The sequence below is a fragment of the Vigna angularis genome, chromosome 1, assembly GCF_016808095.1.
Source record: "Vigna angularis cultivar LongXiaoDou No.4 chromosome 1, ASM1680809v1, whole genome shotgun sequence".
Taxonomy (NCBI): Eukaryota; Viridiplantae; Streptophyta; class Magnoliopsida; order Fabales; family Fabaceae; genus Vigna; species Vigna angularis.
Window position 1 is genome coordinate 57449436 of NC_068970.1, and position 20865 is coordinate 57470300.

At 33.0% G+C, this 20865-nt stretch overlaps 2 protein-coding genes across 7 annotated transcripts; both read right to left on the minus strand.

Annotated features, from left to right (window-relative positions):
- Positions 1 to 8588: 8588 nt before the first annotated feature.
- LOC108330690 (pentatricopeptide repeat-containing protein At1g55890, mitochondrial) lies at positions 8589 to 9879 on the minus strand. Its single transcript, XM_017565202.2, has one exon. The coding sequence runs from the start codon at positions 9853 to 9855 to the stop codon at positions 8695 to 8697; it is 1161 nt and encodes a 386-aa protein (XP_017420691.2). The 5' UTR covers positions 9856 to 9879; the 3' UTR covers positions 8589 to 8694.
- Positions 9880 to 16096: 6217 nt separating this feature from the next.
- Positions 16097 to 18767, minus strand: LOC108330680 (pentatricopeptide repeat-containing protein At1g55890, mitochondrial). 6 transcript variants are annotated; one of them, XM_052871830.1, is made up of 4 exons: positions 18528 to 18767; positions 18064 to 18377; positions 17431 to 17481; positions 16097 to 17346 (listed from the first exon to the last, which is right to left on the minus strand). In XM_052871830.1, exons 3-4 carry the CDS (start codon positions 17456 to 17458, stop codon positions 16247 to 16249), a joined length of 1128 nt encoding a protein of 375 aa, XP_052727790.1. In that variant the 5' UTR covers positions 17459 to 17481; positions 18064 to 18377; positions 18528 to 18767; the 3' UTR covers positions 16097 to 16246. The 6 variants fall into 6 exon arrangements, with proteins under 6 accessions (XP_052727790.1, XP_052727791.1, XP_052727787.1 ...); XM_052871831.1 differs by lacking the exon at positions 18064 to 18377; XM_052871827.1 differs by having other exon boundaries at positions 16097 to 17481.
- Positions 18768 to 20865: the final 2098 nt, after the last annotated feature.

The window sequence follows — 20865 nt, forward strand, 5'->3', positions numbered from 1 at the left end:
GTAATAAACCGGTAAGACCGGGTATCGTTTTCCCAAGAGACTCGTAATACTAGAGAATTGTGCGATTAACAACTCATATAGACTCAATAACATAACAAATATACAGAACAAGTGCAGAAATGTAAATTCATACATAATTACAAGGTTGGACTTTGGTATTGAAGGCACTTGGAAATGGAAAAGACTAGAAATGGTATGAAATGACATTGCTAAGGTTAGTTTTCACCAATGCACTCTTGTGTATGACCAATTTCGTCTCCTCTCTATCAATTTACTAAAGTCAATCCACTAAAACACTCTAGCCCTAATTCCTTAGGTGAAAGAGCCTAGGTTTTCCTTATCAAACCCCAATTCCTTGGCAATCTAACAAGCAAAACCCGCATTAAAGAGCTGGGATCTAAGACAACATGTGAATCATCTTCCATTCCTAGAATCAATGACCCACAAGGACTCCTATTTCAGTTCCGGGTTTCATCTTACGTTCCCATAATCCATAAAACCCCAAAATCAAGTCATGAACGTTCCCATTACATGCAAGCTTTAAGATAGGAAACAAGAATACTAGCAATTGATAGAAAAGGCATATATATATTCAGATCATTCAACAATTACATAAGAATTCAAAGGCTACAACTAATCCCAACAAGATGGGTTTGGTTCTCCATTTCCATGGAGAACCCTAAAGCTTACAACATGGAAGATGGAAGAAGAAGGAGACCCAAAGGAAGAGGAGGAGATGTTCCCACAAGCTCCTCACGCCCTCCATGAGCTCCAGCCGTGAAATCGCGCCTCCAAATGACCAAAGACCCTTAACCCTTCGCGTTTCTGGGTTAAATAAGCTGTCTGCCACATCAGTAAAAGTCGCGCCCGGGCGCCCTCTGTCAGTCGCGCCCGGGCGCGAGACTCTCTGGAAAAATTCAAAACTGGCGAAAAGTCGCGCCCGGGCGCCCCATTTCTCACGCCCGGGCGTGAAACTCTCTGGAAGCTGAAAGTGGACGAACGTCCACTTCTCGCTGCCGAACGTCCACTGACGAGCGCCCGCTTCTGGGACGAGCGTCCTCTTCTGCATGGACGAGCGTCCTCTCGTTTCTTCTGCATGGACGAGCGTCCCTCGTGTCTGGCTGGACGAGCGTCCTCTCTGCAACTTGGACGAGCGTCCTCTGCCTGGCTGGACGAGCGTCCACTTCTGCCTGGCTGGACGAGCGTCCACTGCCTGGGACGAACGTCCTCTCCTCTGGACGAGCGTCCTCTTCCTGGGACGAACGTCCTCTCTGTTAGCTTGGACGAGCGCCCACTTATCTCAGGACGAGCGTTCTCTCTTCTCTTTTGGACGAGCGTCCTTTCTTGTCTTTTTCTGGACGAGCGTCCCCTCTAAACGTCCTGGACGAGCGTACTCTTGCTGGCGACGAGCGTTTCTGCATGTGCTTGCTTTGGTTTGCTCTATAATTTGTTGGAGACTCTTCCATGCTCATTTTTAGCTACAAAATAAGGGATTATTGATGAAAGTACATCAAAGTAGCCAAAAACACAATTATTTAGAAAACAAGGCAAAACAAGAGGATTAAGCAAGTTATAAGTAAGAAAGGAGTTGATTTTGCCACTAAAATGATGCTTAAAATATGGTATAATTTAGCATTATCACCATACTAGATTCAAATAGGTAGTCATTGAAGTAATTAACAAAATCCAACTTACTCCTAGGGTCAAGCACAACAGCAATCAATAATAAAATATTAATTCCATTAGGATTTCCCCAATATTTTTCATACTTGCCCTTCATCCTCATTGCCATCAATTTTATGCTCAGATCACTACTCTCAGAATATTGTCGGATCCTTTTACCAATTCCAAACACCTCTTTCATATACATATGACTGGTGACATAAGAAGAACTAGAAATGCGTAGGGTAGAGTCATAAAACATCTTTAAAAATGGTAGAATAGACCTCGCATATTCCCAATCCTCTTCTAATGGCACACCACCATTACTTTTGGCCATTTCAACACCAAATTTCTTATCTTGCATATCTAGCAAGACAAAGGCATCTTTGTACTTCAAGCTTGTCTCTAACATTAAGTAAGTTGAATTCCATCTTGTTTCAACATCAAGACAAACAATGCCTTTATAAGAAATTCCCTCTTGTTCAACACATGCCTTGAATCTAGCGAATCTAGCGGGAGAAGATTTCACATATTTAATTGCACTCCGGATTTTTGAAATTGAATCTTTGATCTCTTTTAAGCCATCCTTCACAATCAAACTTAATATATGAGCACAACAACACATATGAACATATTCTTCCTTTAAGACAAGACAGTTTCATGATAACATCCTTCTTTTGAGGTACTGGACTCCAACATCATTTGATGTAGCATTATCCACGGTGATACTAAGGACTCGGTTCAACTCCCAATTATTCAAATAAGCCTCAACATGTTTAGCAATGAGCTCCCCTGAATGTCCCGTTGTTTGAGAAAAATTCAAAATTTTCTTTTGAAGTTTCCAATCATTATCAATAAAGTGAGCTGTTAAACTCATGTAACTTAGGTTTTGGATTGAAGTCCATGTGTCTGTAGTTAAACAAACTCTCTCACACTGCTTTGATAGAAACATTTTCAACTTTGCTTTTTCCTCTTCATAGAGTTCCCACATTTCATGCCTCAATGTAGTGCGGGATGGGACTTCAAATCGTGGTTGCAAGGACCATACAAAGTCACGAAAGTTCTCATTTTCCACAAATCGAAAAGGAAGCTCAGACTTCACAAACATCTTCACCAACTTCATTCTAGATGCATTTTGGTCAAATTTAGAAATAGTTGGTGAAGGGCTAACACTAACTTCTGTAGTTGATGATAAAAGCTTTTGCCTTTTGAATGCTTCTCTATTAGGATTTTCTTTGCGTCTCGCCAAATGATTCCTCATCCTGCTTGTTCCAGTCAAATATTTAATCAAATCACCACAATAATTGCATTTAGCCTTCTTCTCAGAATAAGGTTTTTGTTTAGTAAAATGTCCCCAAACATTTGATCGACCTTTACTATTCTCAGTTGACGATGAATCGATACAAGGAGGTAAATGATCCATTCTAGAAGTATTTGGTGTGAGGGTTTCTACCGTTTCCGACATTCACGTCACTACATTAATTAAGAGCTCAATCAAACAAAAGACAAATTTATCTAAATGATGATGATGATATACAGTCTGAAAACAAATTCAGAAATCACATCACTACATTGATGAAAGTGTTGTGATAAACTCTGAAAACAAATTCAGAAATTTCCAGGAATGTGTCTGGAAATGGGATGGCAGAAGTAATTCATTTACTTAAGATCTGGAAGCTACCAGAATGATAAAAAACAACTATTATTTCATTTACTTTAATATTGAACTACAACTAGTTGAACTAAAAGATTAGTGAAATGAAAAATTCTCTGATGGGGTAAATGCTAAAACAGAACTAATGAACTGGACTGCTAAAATTATATTATGCAGAAACTAGAATTTCCAATGCATACTCACAAGCCAAACGTAAAGATTTAACAATTGAGCAATGAAGGGTAAGGTGTAATGAATATAATTTAAGCTATAACATATTACTAACATAGCAGTAAAGGTAAAATAAAGAACCATAAACAATGAAATTAAAGAACAAGCAGAAAACAACTAATTACAATTAATCAGAAAGTAATTTCAAGATTAATAATCCTGTTCCAACTATTTAATTGAATTGAATTCTGCTCAAAAAGACCTCTTGTTAACTAAGGCTCACTTTGGTTTTTCTTGGATTCTAAAACAGAACCTCAGTTATACAAAGCTTAGGAATCTAATCCAACCAATTACAACTAAGAAATTTCGTTATGAAATCATAATCCAAGAACAATAACAATGGGAAAAAATAAGAAACTGCAAAAGCTAGAAATATAACCCAAGATCTAATAAAAATGCTCTTGAAAAGTAAAGTGTCATATATGAATGGAAAATAAAGTAGCACAATTGAATTTTAATTGAACAAGAACGTTAAAATCAAAGCAAGAAATCAACAGGATGCGAAGGCTGGAAAGTAAATTTGCAAGAAAAGAAGGTATGGTGTAGGAAACGTAAATAAAGTAATAAATATACAAGTTATCACTTTACGACATCTAACGCATTTATCTATTTATTTTTTTTACATCAAGAGTCCAAAATTACTATTTACTGGGATCAAAATATAGGCAATGTCAAATAGTTACCAATAGATGACTAATTTGATGTCCAAATCTTCCAATGACCAAATTGACATTTCGAAATTGATTCCACAATTAACAATATAGTGCTCTACACTATACAATAGTATTAATCATTAAACAACTTTTAAAATGACATGCCACTAAAAAAAATCCAATTACTATTCAGTATGAAATTGCTTTAATAAAAGGCATCTCTTGTGTTAAACAACATGGAATAAAATATCATTTAGAGACAATTCTAAAACAAGCATAGAACAAACATGTTTTCATTAAATACTCACATCAGTAGGCCTGACAACATTGTAATAGTCTCAAAAACTACATTTTAGGATGCAAGGAATCATCAACCACCCAATAACCACAGAACACATTCACTATAGACATCAAAATCCTAACCACATCAGGATCACTAACAGCACCATCAATTTTGACACACATTCAAGCATATAAGCACTATAACAATAAGGAAAAAAAATCTCAAACTTGTACAGTCCCTAATATCATTAAACATTAGACTCCTAACTAGCCAATCTTTCACTATTAAAGGTTAACATTCATGTCAAGCATAAAACCAAACAATGTAAACAATCACCAAACATTTCCATTAAGCATTACACATCACAAAACACTATAACATCAACAATGCGACTAGGGTTCACACCAAAAGTCTACAACGCCCTTGTAAACTCACCTTCCAAAGAATAAACTGATACGACCTTATTCTAAGACTAAATTTTATTTATCTCTTTTGAAAGGGAGAGGGAAAACATTCGTACCTATGGGTTGCAGATTTGCTTCTCTTTCCAGCGAGAAGTGTTCTCAAAACCTTCGACAATGGTGGTAGAGCCTTCAACAGTTCGGTGACGGCAGAGTGCGGAAAAGCCTTTAACAACGGCGAACCTTCGACAACAGCGAGTCTTCGACAACGGCGAGTCTTCGACGACAGCGAGTCTTCGACAACAGCGAGTCTTCGACGACAGCGAGTCTTCAACGGCAGCGAACCTTCGACGGGAACCGTCAATGGCGGAAGCCTTCAATGGCAGCGAGCGACACGAATGAAACGTAACGTAGAGGTCCGGAGAAAATGGTGATGGAGAAAGGAAACAGGGAAACTTAATTGTGATTAGAAATTTTGATCGAGAAAGAAATTGGGAAAACTGAAACACAGTTAACTACAGTTAACTATACTCAAAATAAAATAAGTTCATTTTTTTTAAACTGAACTATTAAGGAGTATAATTAGTTTTTAGTAAAAATAGTTTAAGTTTTTTAAGTTTAAAAAAGTACAGATAACTATAGTTTTAAGTTTTTTAAGTTAACTATGCCCAGCTCTAGTTGTTTAATCCATTGTCCAGAGATATATGGATTGATACCTAGTATTTGATTTGATGAATGTGAATTGTATGTGTTTTTAGGCTAGTTTATATAATGAAATTTTATTGTCGAATGAGTTATTAAGTTGAAGTAATGGATTGGTTTAAATGGTAAAATGATAATGACTAAGTTAAGGATTGAGTTCAATAAATATTTGTTTTTATAATCTTTATTATAAGTTATTATTATTTTTTATATTAAGCTTCTTCTATAAATGCATTAGGTGAGTTTTTTCTTTTCTTTTTTAGCAAGTGGATAATTAAGTTGTGATATATGGAGAAATGAGACAAGATACTTAAGAGCTTATTTTTTCCTCTCAAATATACTTTGATATTCTTTATATTTATTTTGATGGGTTAATATTTTTTGTATTTTATTTCTCATCATTTTTTTTAAAGATGCATTAGCTTATCCTTATTTTTTTAAATTTTATTCTATTTCAAAGTTTTAGTTCGATGACTTTTTTTTTATAAGTTATGATCTCTTTTTAATTGTGTTTATTCTTTTGAAAAAATTGTTTCTTTTATTATGCAATGATCATATATATTTTATACGGGCAACAAAGATAAAAGTTGGTTGTGATATTAGCAAGGGACCTAGAACAAGAAACTAAAATATTAGATTAGGAATATCTTAGAAATTTCGTTTAACTTTTTAAAAATTATATTAAGTTTCTATTTTATGTTTTTAGTACTTGTGATCTATTTTGAATGTATTTTAAGACACAATGTTGTCTAACTTTAAGAATTGAAAGATGAATCAATTTATCTCCAATTATTATCATCACGAAGATCTTATGATTATTCAGTACTTAATAAAGGCATATTAGAAGAAATTTGGATTGTTACCCGATAATTATCCTACTTATAAATAATAAGATTAACACAAAAATATTATGAAAACTTCAAAGTTGGAAAAAAATTATAACAGTTGTCTTTTAACAACCAAATAACAATAATATGTGAAAATATTTACAAAAAATAGACGACTCTCTCATATCTTTTAATTCGAATAAGTACACACTCTTTAAGATGAGAATTTAACTCTTCCTCACCTTTACCTCCATATCCTCTGATCTTAAGTATACTTTCCTAAACAAAAACTTAATCGAGACCTTACAATATTACAAAAATATAAAAAAAATTAAATATAAACTTATAATGTTTTTGATAAATAGTTATCAATAAATAATAACAATTACATTTGTTGACGTGGCAATAATAGTTATACCAATTACGTTCTCATAATCTGTATTAATCATCAAAGTTTCATGAAACAAGAAAATAAAATATATGTTTTATCCCAAAAATCTATTATTCACACAATTTTTTATTCTTTTCTGTCATTAAATTGATTGGAACTAGAAAACATTAAAATAGTACGTATAAGAATTTAAAGGAATGATTTCTACGTCTAAAATTTCAAGATAAAGTTTGTAGAATTACAAAAGTTAAATGAGACATTTTATATCTCATATATTGGTCCTCAAATCTCGTAATGGACAGTATTGGTGTCAAATTGGTAAAGGTAATTTTAATAAAATTGATTTTAAAAACTAAGCGTAAACGAGAGTATTATCAAATTAATCTCAATACATTACAACACAAAAAGGTAAAAAATATCTCTATACCTTTATATTTTTTAATTTATTTTGGATTGTACAATAAAAAAGCATCTTTAAATTTAAGAATACTTTCCAAATTATATGACACATTCGAAAATATCTTTTGAATTAAATAATTTATAATATATTTTAAAAAAAAAATTTGGAGTAGGCATGCTGAAAAATATTCAAAATTTAAAAGTATCTTTTAAAATATACAATTCAAAATACATTTTTGAATTATAAGATTTAAAATATATTTCTTAATTTAAAAATATCTTTTGGATTATATAATCCGAAATAACCTAAAAAATACATTTCAAAATGCATATTTCAAAAAATATTTTCAATTCTAAAAATACTTTAAAAAAAATATATTTCATAATATTTTTTTTAAAAAAAATACATTTTAGATTATGTAGCCATAAATATTTTCTGGATTTAACATGAATAATTTATTGGGAAAAAATGAGATTGGTGAATTGGAAACTTTGTTTTCTTTGATAATTTTTTTAATCCAAAAGTGTTTTATAGTCCGGAACTATTGGCCATGGAGGCTTCTCATCACTCAGTGAACGTGTCAGGTAGATTTTATTAAAAAGAAATGAATAGAAGTGTTGAAGGTGCAAAATTTATTTGAAAAGTGCAAAAGTGGAGATGGAGATATAGCAGAATTTTGTGGCTTATTTCTTATGCTCTTTCTTTGCGGCATCTCTTTCAGGAAAATCTTCAATATTAACTCACTGATGCAAAGGCCACGGAAATCACTAATGTAAATCAAGTTTCATGAGGAGTTGTCCAATCTAGGTAACATAATTCTTCTAAGTTTTTTTCTATATCTTTTCATTTCTAGATAATGTGCATTACCATTGGTGAATAAGGTGTTGCATCTTATTTGATTTTCCATTTCTCTTTATAGGCAAGAATAACAGTGGACTGCTTGTGCTTTTCTTTAAGATGAAAATAAATTAAGACAAGATGGCTGCATGGTTAATATTCCAGAGGTGTTGGGGACAAGGAAAATACATAAGGTCAAATCCAATTACCTCAAAAGAATATAGAAATTAGTGTAAGCATTTCCAAACCAAAGCAGTAACAAAAGAATATAGAAATTAGTGTATGCATTTCCATGCGACTGATATTTGTATATTTCATAGGCTATGAATCAAATATTACATTGTCATATGGTTATGAGAAAAACATTAAGGGTGAACGACATGATACCCGGCAGGTAAGGCCTTTCTTGACGCTACTTCTATATTTTTTTATGGATTAATTCATGCCTATTGTTCCGTTCCTTTTTTTTATATCAGACTACAAAAAGAAGATGAAAAAGAGTTTAGAGAAAAAGAAAATAAAGAGGAAGAAGTGAGAGAAAAAGAGATTCACATTAAAGAATTCACATTGCCAAACAAAAGCCATTATTCACAATTTCTCAATCACCATCATAACAAAACCAATCAAATTGCAAGACCAATAACAAAGTGCAACTAAGAACTAACATAACTAGGTAAATTTACCCTATAACGACAGCTTTCTTTCCCTATATCCACAAACTCCTTCCCTATATCCACAAACTCCTTCGCCTCTGAAATCATGCCTCCATCCACCAGCTTATCCACCACAAGTTGTATCAACGATACATCAACACGGCCCCGATTTATTAAAATCTCAAAACACAAATCAATTGCGGTCTTCCAATCACCCTTCTCACGCAGGAAGGGAATAAGTATAGAGTAACTGTTTTTATCAAGGTCAAGATCAAGTTTTGCAATCATAACTAAATAATTCTTGACCTCATCCAAATTACCTTTATTCACAATATATTTGATGATAGCATTTTTGACAGCTTTGAGGCAAAAGAGGTCAAACTTCACACCCACCTTCTTCATTTCTCTATAAAACTCACCAGCTTCATCCGGTTTCTCCCTCAACAACCCCACCAACCTAAAAAGATAATTCGTCGCGTCAGGAGTAACATTCTTAGCACTCATTTGCCCCCACACTTTCTCACCGTCCTCAAAACTTCCCTTTGAATACAACCCATGAAGCAAAGTGTTAAACGTAATGGAATCAGGATTCACACCCTTCTCCTCCATCTCCTTAAGAACTGACAGTGCCGAATTAAAGGAAACCTTTTTACGAAAAGCCTTAATGAAAGTGTTGTACGACACCAAATCAGGCTCGATTGAGAGCTGAGTGGGAAGGGTCTTGAAAAGCTTCTCCACGACGTTGAACTTCCTGGAGTGAAGGTATGCGTCCAAGAGGGCATTGAAAGAGAGCACGGTGCGGTTGCACTTTCGCTGGGGCATTTCGTCGAACACCATGCGGGCGTGTTTGGTCATGCCAGATTTGCCATAAAGGGATATTAGGCGCACAGAGAAATCCTCGTTCGAAATGTCGGAATACTGTTTTTGGTGTTCGAGGATGTCGCGAACCCACCGAAAGCGCTTGGCACCGGCGAGACGCCGCACTGTCTCCTCGTAAATGCCGGTATTTTTGCGAAACCGGTCAATGTCGGAAGCTTTCTTGAACTTCTCCACCAACCTCTTTAACTTTACTTCTTTGTATAAATCCTCCGAAATAGACTTGATGCTCACTGTTGCTGGTTCTGCGGCAGTGCAAAAAGCACGGTGAAGAATGCGATACATTTTGGGGTAAACACGGAATCAAAAAACCACTGACAACCCTACTTAATGGAGCCATTGTTTTTGGAAATGTTTTAAAGTTGGGCTTGGAGAACATTCGGCCCAAACATTTTGGATAAAATAGATTTTTCCTTGTGCCCTCAAAATTCTTGAGCATCTTCTATTTGGGTGTTACTTTCTCTACCACAACCACTTCTTCCTCCACCTCTCCAACTTTCTTTAAAAAAATTTAATGACAAAAATAACCTTTTTTAATTACAAAAATAACTTTTATTTTATTTTTAATCATATTTACTTATTTTAAATTCAAATCCTATTTTTCTCCTCACTCACTTTGCTCCAACATCAATTCTTCTTGTCTTTCTTTTAGATTCCCACCTCCCCCAACTCCACCACATCCGTCTTCTCAAAAATAATACATCAAAACATATAAATTATATTATTAAAATATATTTAAAATTAATATAAAAAACAAACTAATAAAAAATAATTGGAAAATAAACGTATAATCTTTAAACGGATATCGACATCCGTTTTCCCTTAAACGGATGTTGACATTCACATTCGTTTGAAGATTAACCCTAATTGGAAAATAGTTGGAGGGTCACATTTGTTTGAAGATTATACTATTACTTTTTAGAGTTTATTACGCACCTCCTTCACGACAAATCTTCCCACACCACCGTACCCCACCACACCGATCTTGTACGTTGATCAATTACTTCCATCAGCACTTACAATCTCGCACACTATCTAATGAAAGTTCACCATACTCTCAGACCACAATTAGAATGAGAAAAAGAAGTATGAAAAAGAAGAAAAAGAACATAAAACAAAAAGAGGATAAAGAAGAGTTCCCACTCCGTGGAGAATTAGAATGGAGGATTAGAGTGAGTTGAGGTTAAAAAGAATTAGAGTGGTTAGAGGTTAAAAGATACTAATCCTAAAATTTTATTAAGAATAAAATAAGAATGAAAAAATAAAGAGAAGGCTAAAACAGGAATGTAGTAGTGGAGAGAGAAAGTGTGCTGGTCACCACCCCTCCTCTTTTTAGAATATACTTAGGAATGAGGTATCCTAGAATTTTATAGGTAATAAATCCTCTGTTTTAGCTCCCTAACAATTAAAAAGATTTTGTACTTATGGCCTTTTTTTATTACATCCATAATTTTTCTTTATGAACATTGTATATAATAAACTAGTTAATATAACGTGTGAACTTAAAAGATTTTTTAAATGACCACAGGATGAATGGTTACTCACAGGGGCTCTGTTAGTTTGTTAAATTTTTGTAGGAATGATAATGAAGAATGGGTTGTTGAAAGTATGACAGCAGTGTTGGAGAGAAGAGAAAAAAGGAATGGAGGTGAGGAGTTGTGGTTGAGAATAAGGTGTGAGAGGAGTTGTAGTTGAGTTAAATGAGGAGAGTGGATTATATCCTTTCGGGTTTTTTAGATGGAAGAGGAAATTAGGAAAATCTTTGCATAGGGTACATTCCAGAGGGGGTTTCTTTTGTTGGGTGTGGGTTCTACATAAGAAGAAAAAAGGGAAGAAGGTATTATTTAACATTGTAAATGGGATTGCGAGAAATTGACTGCAAGGGTGGAAAACTCTCTGCTTGGAATAATGTGTGTTTTTTTTTACTGAAGTGGAGAATATGTGAAGGGTCCACCACTGTGTATGGTTCTTGATTGGAAGAGTGAAAGCATCCTGTGAATATATGCCTATCCTTTCTGGTCAACTATTTTTTCTCTCTTATCCTCCTTTTATTTGATTTATCTCCTATTTATGTATTTACTGTACATGTATTTGAGTTCACTATTCATGTGGATGTGCATCCTGTGAATAAAATTTTCTTTTCTATTTTCCTTGCAGGCAATAATTACAGGCAACTTCTTTGGGATGCTTTAGATGATGTGGTGGCTTTACAAGTAATAGAATTAAGGTAATGAACAACATTTATATTAACTTTTCAATGAGTTCAGGCAAACGTATGGTACTGCTTACTAGTGTACTTAGATTGTGTATATTAATAAGAGTATATTGTTCTGTTAAAGTAACTCCTAAAATTACATGTTTATTGGTATTGGTTAAGTGAGTTAATCATTGTTTAAATAAAATTGCAAGTTAAAACTGTTTTATATAGGAAGAAGTAAATAAAAATGTATATGTTCTTTTGTTTATGCATGATGAAGAAGTAAATAGACATATTCACTAGTGACTAAGGACTAATGGGTGAGAGCATAAGGGTTACATGGATTATGTACGAATGAACGTGATAGGAACAGGACTACTATCAGAGAAGTAATTGATAACCAATTTTTATACTGATTTAGTGTGTTAAATAACAATGCTATGATTTCAGATTTCAGTGATGCTACACATTTATTTAATATTGTTTGTTACTCTCATTAACAGATGGTCTTTGTTCTGTTTAGTGTTTATCCTTTTCAATTGATTTTAGTTTTAACTTTTTAGATTTTTATACATTCATATAGTGTTATTTCATTACCTTTTCTAGTTGCTCTTGTGAAACATATATATGGTCAGTTTAAATGAATGGGTACTAAAACTTTATAGTCTTGGAGATTATTATGTTTAACAATTGATCCTTTCCTCATGTCCTTCTTGAAGGTTGATAGATTGACTGCTAATTTGTGTTCCCTGTTGTTTGCGGGATATGGCAAATTGAATAGAGCAGAGAAAATTGAATGGAATAACCTGTAAAATGAACTGTATAAAAATTTGCTTTAATTTCTTTCGTTCATGATTGAATTTTTATGTTAACTTTTGGACATTTTGCCCATGCAGGGGATTCTCATCTGTTCATGCTCTGTTTGTATCATTTGGGTCATTTTGCTTTCTGGTGTTATCAGACAACTTCAACAAAATTTATCCCTCTTACATATTTGATGGCAGCAGCCCACCTTGTATTCCCAATCACGTCAGTAAACTAGTTAGAAGAGCAATCCAAGAAGCTCAGTCTCTGACTAAAAAGGAATATAGAGGTTCTAATTTGGAAGACGTTCTTCCTTCTATGACTCCTGATATTTACATTGTCAATTTTTATACAAAAAATAGAAAGCTTGGTCTTCATCAAAATTAAAAAAATTAAACTAAATTGGCAATATCAGTAATAATAACAACATGTTGGAGTGATAATAACATATTAATAGCCGTTATCATCATTACTAATTTCACATTTATTTAATTTAAGTTAGATAAATCATCACCTGAAAACTGAGGTAGGGAGGATATCAGGGGACATTGTCACCATGCTCCTCAAGTATGTAAATAGTGTGAAGAATTAAATATTGGTGATGAGAACTCTCAAGTTATGCAGAATAATATATTTCATTCATCTTGTGTTTATTATTGGTCTAGATTGTAGTGGAGATAGAGTATTGCCTTCTTGCTATGATATGTGGTGTCTTGTTGCCATGTAAAATTAATTTTTGATTTGTTAAAATAAGCGGTTAAGAATTCATAGACATGCTTATATGTATCACCACTTTACCATCTGAGGATCACTTTTCAGTTTATATTGAGTAAAGCTCGAACCAATGATTTCTTCTTTTGTAAACACCATCATATTCTCCTTTCATTTCTTTGCATCTCGGGATGTATAGGTGTTGCTTGTATTGGAATATTATTTGCTTGTGCTGGTAAGCTTGTTTTGGAAATTAGTGGGGAAATCTATTTCTTCTTGAACAATACTAAAGTCAAAGTAGGAATCCCAGGGCCATCAGTATATTGTCACTGATGACAAAGAAAGACCAAATTCTGGTTAGTAACTTGCTAAATGATTCAAGTTTATATATCTTGAGTGTTGTTTGATGAATCAGTCGTGGCCAATTTCCATGTGTTATTATTATTTTATTAAAAATGTTATGTATCATGTGAAGATAAATGTCTCTTAATTTTTTCTAAAACATCATGGTAATTAACACCATGATATTGTGTAAGGTGAATGTAGTTATCTCTTAAAGTTTGTATTTGGTTGAACTTATGGTTATTTATTGTTTTTTTTGGTTGTAGAACTTGAGAGAAATCTTCTTGATGCACATGTAAAGAACATTTTAAAACTAGATGTATAACTTAGTCTTACATTATTGGTACATTTTTATTAAGCATTAATGGTTAATCTGATATATATACTTCAATGTTTTCAGGTATGTTTCTATTATAGAAAGTGAAGGACTTGAGATATCAACCAGTACTTGATACTGAAAATTCAGAGTACATCATCAGATTACAGCACGTAGGAGGAGGTGAAATGTGCAGAGGTTCTCCTCTTTAACCTTTTTTCTGTTGTCCGAAGGTTTTCTTAATTTCCCCTTTCGAAAAGAGCTGCTTGGCGTTGCGTTTGGTATATGATTCAGGTGCACCATTATCTCATTTTAATTCTACTACTGCCAAAACATTTATAAGCATTTCTTTTTTAAAATTTCACTTGCCAACACAGTTGAAGAGGTAAATTGTATTCTTTGTATGTTTCAGAGTATTGGTTTTTATCCTGAGTTAGATTTTTATTATTGTTTCTTAATTTTATTATTGATTTTGTTGTAGTAGTAAGACTTCTTTCAGACTTGAGTTTTTAAGATTTGAGACAAAGAGAGGTTCACATAATCAAAGAAGGAGCTTGATGTCTTGCTTTCAGACAAATAATTGGCAAATGTTATGTTTCTTGTATCAGGGAACAAGATTGACATCCACATACTGCATCAGGAAACAAGATTGACATCCATATACTGTATCAGAAGAAGAGCTATATTAGCATCTAAGTCTAATACAACTAGTGATGTTAGGTGACACAATTTGTTTTTGTAGAAGTTCTCTCTTGTCGAGGGATATTTTCTTTTTGAAACACTTGATTTTGTTGTAGGGGCTATGTATGATTTTAAGGAGTTGTAGGGGCTATGTGTGATTTTAAGGAACATAGTAACAAAGTTTTCTTTCATATTTTTTCCAACTATTTTCTCTTGTCTCTTTATCTTTTGATATGATGATCTTGTTTGACAAATATGAAAATAGAGAAAAAAGATATCTAAATTAAAATTATTGAACATTTATATCGGTTGAGGAGAATAACAGGTATACAAAAACTTTTTTTGGCATAGTTCTCGTGAATGCGGTTGATACAGGACTTCTTAGATCTTGCTAAAGAAAATACAAAAAATATTTGAAAACTTGTGCTATATTTGATGTCTATCTTGTAAGAATCATTGCAAAGCCATAACTTTGTTGTATTTTGTTTGTCATCATAAAGTCTCTATGAATACAGAGATACTAAGCCTATGTGTTACCATTTCTCTTGTAAAAGAAACACTTTTTCTTTTTTACAGTTATGCAGGTATTAGTGTCAACTTATCAAGATAATGGGAAGCTAAAAACAATATAAAACTGAATGAGAAAATATTTTGAAAAACTTAACTTCTCATAAAATTAGCTTATTCTCTTGAAAGAAAATATGGTAAACAATCATAAAGTAGATTTTGCATTTCCAAAAAGAATGCAATACTGAATGAGAAAATATTTTGAAAAACTTAGCTTCTCATAAAATTAGCATATTCTTTTAAAAGAAAACATTGTAAACAATGCTTTTGCATTTTTAAAAATATCTAAACAAAAACATAATTACTATAATCAATTTTTTATTTTTAATTTATAACTAATATTATTATCAGAACATTTCCTCTAAAGAGCATTGAGTCATTACCTCATACGTAATCACTCCTTATTTTGTGTCTTTGCCTACATGAATATGAAATATTTATTTATTAGTACTTTATATATTGTATGATTGTTTTCATATTTTTTCAATGGTATTTAATACATTTATATGGTGTGTTATGAAAAAGAAATGAATAGCTTTATGCATTACAGAATTTAAAACTGATACGTGATCACATCCTTCAATTTTCCAGGAGAAAGGAACCTTTTATATGACTACTATGATTATAGTAATGCAGTAACAAAAGAATATAGAAATTAGTGTAAGCATTTCCATGCCACTGATATTTGTATATTTCATAGGCGATGAATCAAATATTACATTGTCATATGGTTATGAGAAAAACATTAAGGGTGAACGACATGATACCCGGCAGGTAAGGCCTTTCTTGATGCTACTTCTATATTTTTTTATGGATTAATTCATGCCTATGGTTCCTTTTTGTTATATCAGACTACAAAAAGAAGATGAAAAAGAGTTTAAGAGAAAAAGAAAATAAAGAGGAAGAAGTGAGAGAAAAAGAGATTCACATTAAAGAAATCACTTGTAATAAAAGCCACTTACTAGGCTCACGTTGCCAAACAAAAGCCATTATTCACAATTTCTCAATCACCATCATAACAAAACCAATCAAATTGCAAGACCAATAACAAAGTGCAACTAAGAACTAACATAACTAGGTAAATTTACCCTATAACGACAGCTTTCCTTCCCTATATCCACAAACTCCTTCGCCTCTGAAATCATGCCTCCATCCACCAGCTTATCCACCACAAGTTGTATCAACGATACATCAACATGGCCCCGTCTTTTAAAAATCTCAAAACACAAATCAATTGCGGTCTTCCAATCACTCTTCTCACGCAGGAAGGGAATAAAGATAGGGTAAGTGTCTTTATCAAGGTCAAGACCAAAGTTTGCAATATTAACTAAATAGTTCTTCATCTCATCCAAATTACCTTCATCCACAATTCTTTTGATGATAGCATTGTTGACAACTTTGATGCAAAAGAGGTCAGGCTTCACACCCACCTTCATCATTTCTCTTAAAAACTCACCCGCTTCATCCGGTTTCTCCCTCAACAACCCCACCAACTTAAAACAATAACTCCTCGCGTCAGGAGTAACATTCTTAGCACTCATTTGCCCCCACACTTTCTCACCATCCTCAAAACTACACTTTGAGTACAACCCATGAAGCAAAGTGTTAAACGTAATGGAATCAGGATTCACACCCTTCTCCTCCATCTCCTTAAGAACTGACAGTGCCGAATCAAAGGAAACCTTTTTACGAAAAGCCTTAATGAAAGTGTTGTACGACACCAAATCAGGCTCGATTGAGAGCTGAGTGGGGAGGGTCTTGAAAAGCTCCTCCACGACGTTGAACTTCCTGGAGTGGAGGTATGCGTCCAAGAGGGCATTGAAAGAGAGCACGGTGCGGTTGCACTTTCGCTGGGGCATTTCGTCGAACACCATGCGGGCGTGTTTGGTCATGCCAGATTTGCCATAAAGGGATATTAGGCGCACAGAGAAATCCTCGTTCGAAATGTCGGAATACTGTTTTTGGTGTTCGAGGATGTCGCGAACCCACCGAAAGCGCTTGGCACCGGCGAGACGCCGCACTGTCTCCTCGTAAATGCCGGTATTTTTGCGGAACCGGTCAATGTCGGAAGCTTTCTTGAACTTCTCCACCAACCTCTTTAACTTTACTTCTTTGTATAAATCCTCCGAAATAGACTTGATGCTCACTGTTGCTGGTTCTGCGGCAGTGCAAAAAGCACGGTGAAGAATGCGATACATTTTGGGGTAAGCACTGGAGCAAAAAAAAGGTCGGCAGCTCGTACCACTGACAATCCTACTTAATGGAGCCATTGTTTTTCAATGTAATGAGGCATCTGCAATTCAATACTCATATCAGTCATAAATATAAAATATACTCATATCAGCAATAATTGTGAAGATGTGCATCGAATCATGTGGGATTTGTGCAACAAATCAAAGCCAGAAAATCAAATTAGCATGATTTTTGGAATCATTTTAGACCATTATTCTGTATATAGGATTGCTGTTTCTGTAAATAGCTTCCTAAGAATGTATATAAGTTTGACATCTATTTTCAATAAAGCATCAAATTCTTCCACTGCCAAGTCTCTTTATGGCATAAGAGCCAAGACCTTTGGCACGTTGAAATCTCGATCAACTAATGGCTGACAATGGAGATAATTGAAGAATAAAAGTAGTCCAAAGAGCCCAACTGCATCATTGGTGCTAATTACGGCAAAAATGACAACAGTGAAATACAATCAGGACGACAAAAAGAGTCAATGAAATTTTTCTTTCTAGATTTGATATATCACACCTGTATATCAAATATGCTAGAAAAATACAATATATAAACAAAACTAAAAGAAAAGGCAAAATTTAAAACCCATTAACCCATGAAAAGAGTCTCAATGGCTTCGAAGAAAATTGCTGACATTTCAGGGCTTGGAGACTTGATTGCACATTTGATGCTAGGGTTTCCAATCATTGTGGTAACTTCAATTAAGAATGTGGTAAGTTCAATTAAGAATGGAACCCCTCTAGGGCGTTTAGCTGAGAAGTAAAACACGTCCTTGATAGCAATCTTGCGCTTTGCAATAAATAACATGTTTGGTGCAACCGATTGTTCCAGAATTGCGTCTGCACTGCTAATTGCCTTTCGCAACAGACCGCATGTCGGACATCCGTTTAAGGCCAAACGGATATCCCACATCCGTTTTGGCCTATATCCGTTTGGTCTTCGCGGGTTCTGTTCAACAATACAATCACCAGAAAGATAGTGTACAAGCAACGACAAAACAACATAGATCCAAAGCCAAAAAATAATAATACATCATAAATTAAACTATCAAACAAGGCTAAAAAATAATGCTGAAGAAAACTAGTGAAGAAAATCAACCTGAATGGAGAGGAAAACAAACCGAACAAAATCTGGATCACGTTCCTCGATGCTTCTCCACGCTCCTTCATACTAGAGATCAACAACAATGGAAGCAATAACAATGGAAGAAATGAAACCCAAAAAGAAAATGACGAAGAGACAAATGAAGGAAAAGGAAAGGAAAGAAAGAAGAAATGAAAGAAAGTGAGAAGAAAATGGGGAAGAGAGATACATGGGTGGGGTGCAGAAGAGCAAAATTGAGGAGAAATAGAGTTTTCAAATTAATTAAAAAATCTTAAACAGTAAAAGTAAAAAGGTTTCAACTAAAAAAGAAGGATAAAATTAGAATTAAAAGAATTTGAAGAGATAGAAGAAACATGGTATAGTGGTGGAGGGAGTAACATCCATCTACATCACAACCTAATTTCATTAACAAAACTACTTAAGTACATGTAAAAAGTAACAAAAAAAATGTATTTCATTTTTTTAGTACTAATAACTTATCATTTAAAATACATTGTCAACATTGTTAATAAATAGTAAGGTAAGTCATACATACACATTTCATCTAATATAATTTTATTTCAACCCTAGCCTAAAACTATTTTAAAAATTTTAAAATAACAAACAAATAAGAAATATAACACAATTATATTAGATTTTTCAAATCGAGTTTCCATTTTTAAACCCAACTTCAAAATTTGCAATTGATTACTTTTAGTTTATTACCTTAAATTAGTTGTATGTTAAGTAAGTAAATAAACAAACAATATTAGGATGATATTTTGTTTAATTAAACATTTCAATGTGATAAAATACAGTTTTAAGATCATAAAAAATATAATTATAATAAAAAAATATATTTTTGAAATAATTTTTTTTGTTTACTATACTGGAAAAATGAGACTGTACATATGCTAAACTTAAAAAATTATGCAAAAAAATTAATAAAAATGAGTGTACATAAGAAATTGGGTGAACCCACTTTTGACTTTTTGACACCTCTGGCCTTCTAAGTGGATTTGATTCAAATGGAAGCCCATTGAACCAAATGCAAGCCCAGAAAAAAAAAATTCAAAAGACACTTTCTTCCTGCGGCTCCGTAAGAGTGGAGAAAGTCCAAATCATTCAAAAATTTATTCTAATTTGGAATATATTTTTTAAATTGAAAATATATTGTAGTATAATTTCTAAATGTATTATAGATTGTATGATTTAGAATATGTTTTTGAATATAATCTAAAATTGCATTTTTTAGTTTTATAATGTAAAATGTACTTTCAAATTATGTAATACAGATATAAGTTCAGAATCGTGTAATTTGTAACATGTTTCTAAATTATGTAATCTGAAAATGTACTATAGTTCAATCCAAAATATATTTTTAAACTAGACAATCCAAGATGTGTATTTAAACCCAAAAACGTAGAGCTGTCAAAACGGGTCACTCAACTCTATTTGGTCTGGTCCATTACGGGTTGGTCATTTAGTGAACCAACCTAACATGACTCATTTATTAGCGAATCAGAAAAATTCGAATCCGACCTGATCCACCACGAGTTGGTGGGTAAACGGGTTGGCTCACTGGCTCACTTAATTACAATTTTTTTAAATAAAAAAATTATAAACATTCTATCATTCAAATCTAAACAAATTTTACTCCCAAATTTCACTCCCAACATGAGTGTTTAATTAATTTTAAAAATAGGAAATTTAAATATTTTTTCAAGCAAAAGAAATGATAAATATTTTTTTATAAAATTAAAATTAAATTTTAACAAAATAAAATTAAGTAGGTGGGTTGGTAGACCAGCCCGGCCCACCACGGGTTCAATCCACATAAGTTGAGTTTAAATGAACCGGATTGAAATCTGACCCGTATAAAATAAATATAATTTTTTAAAATTTAACCCGGCCTGAATCTACGATGGACCGGATTAGTTTACGTAACCTATTTTTTCTAAAAAAAAACGTATTTGAGATTGTAACATTTTCCTGAATTCATAATCCAAAAATCATAATATGTAGTTTTTTCTTTTACTTTTCTAACACCCCACGAAGGTGAAGAAAAGATACCATGAGACTGAACAAAAAATATAGTTCATGAAAGTCACCCTCTTGAACTCAGTAATACGTAACGACCCGTAATATTTTTTACAACTTTTCTCATAATTAAGAAGTAAAATCACACATATTACTTTCGTTTTAATATTTTAAAATAATTTTAAATATTAAGTAATATATTTATTAAATTATTTTATAATATATTAAGTAATAATTGTTTACTAATAAGATTATGTGATTTAAAATTATGTATATCCTCAAATATATTACTATATGTGATTTATAATATATT

What these genes read in the sequence shown, in the direction of transcription:
- LOC108330680 (XM_017565193.2), bottom strand. Translation starts at nt 17,458, where the DNA reads ATGGCTCCATTAAGTAGGATTGTCAGTGGTACGAGCTGCCGACCTTTT.
- LOC108330690 (XM_017565202.2), bottom strand. Translation starts at nt 9,855, where the DNA reads ATGTATCGCATTCTTCACCGTGCTTTTTGCACTGCCGCAGAACCAGCA.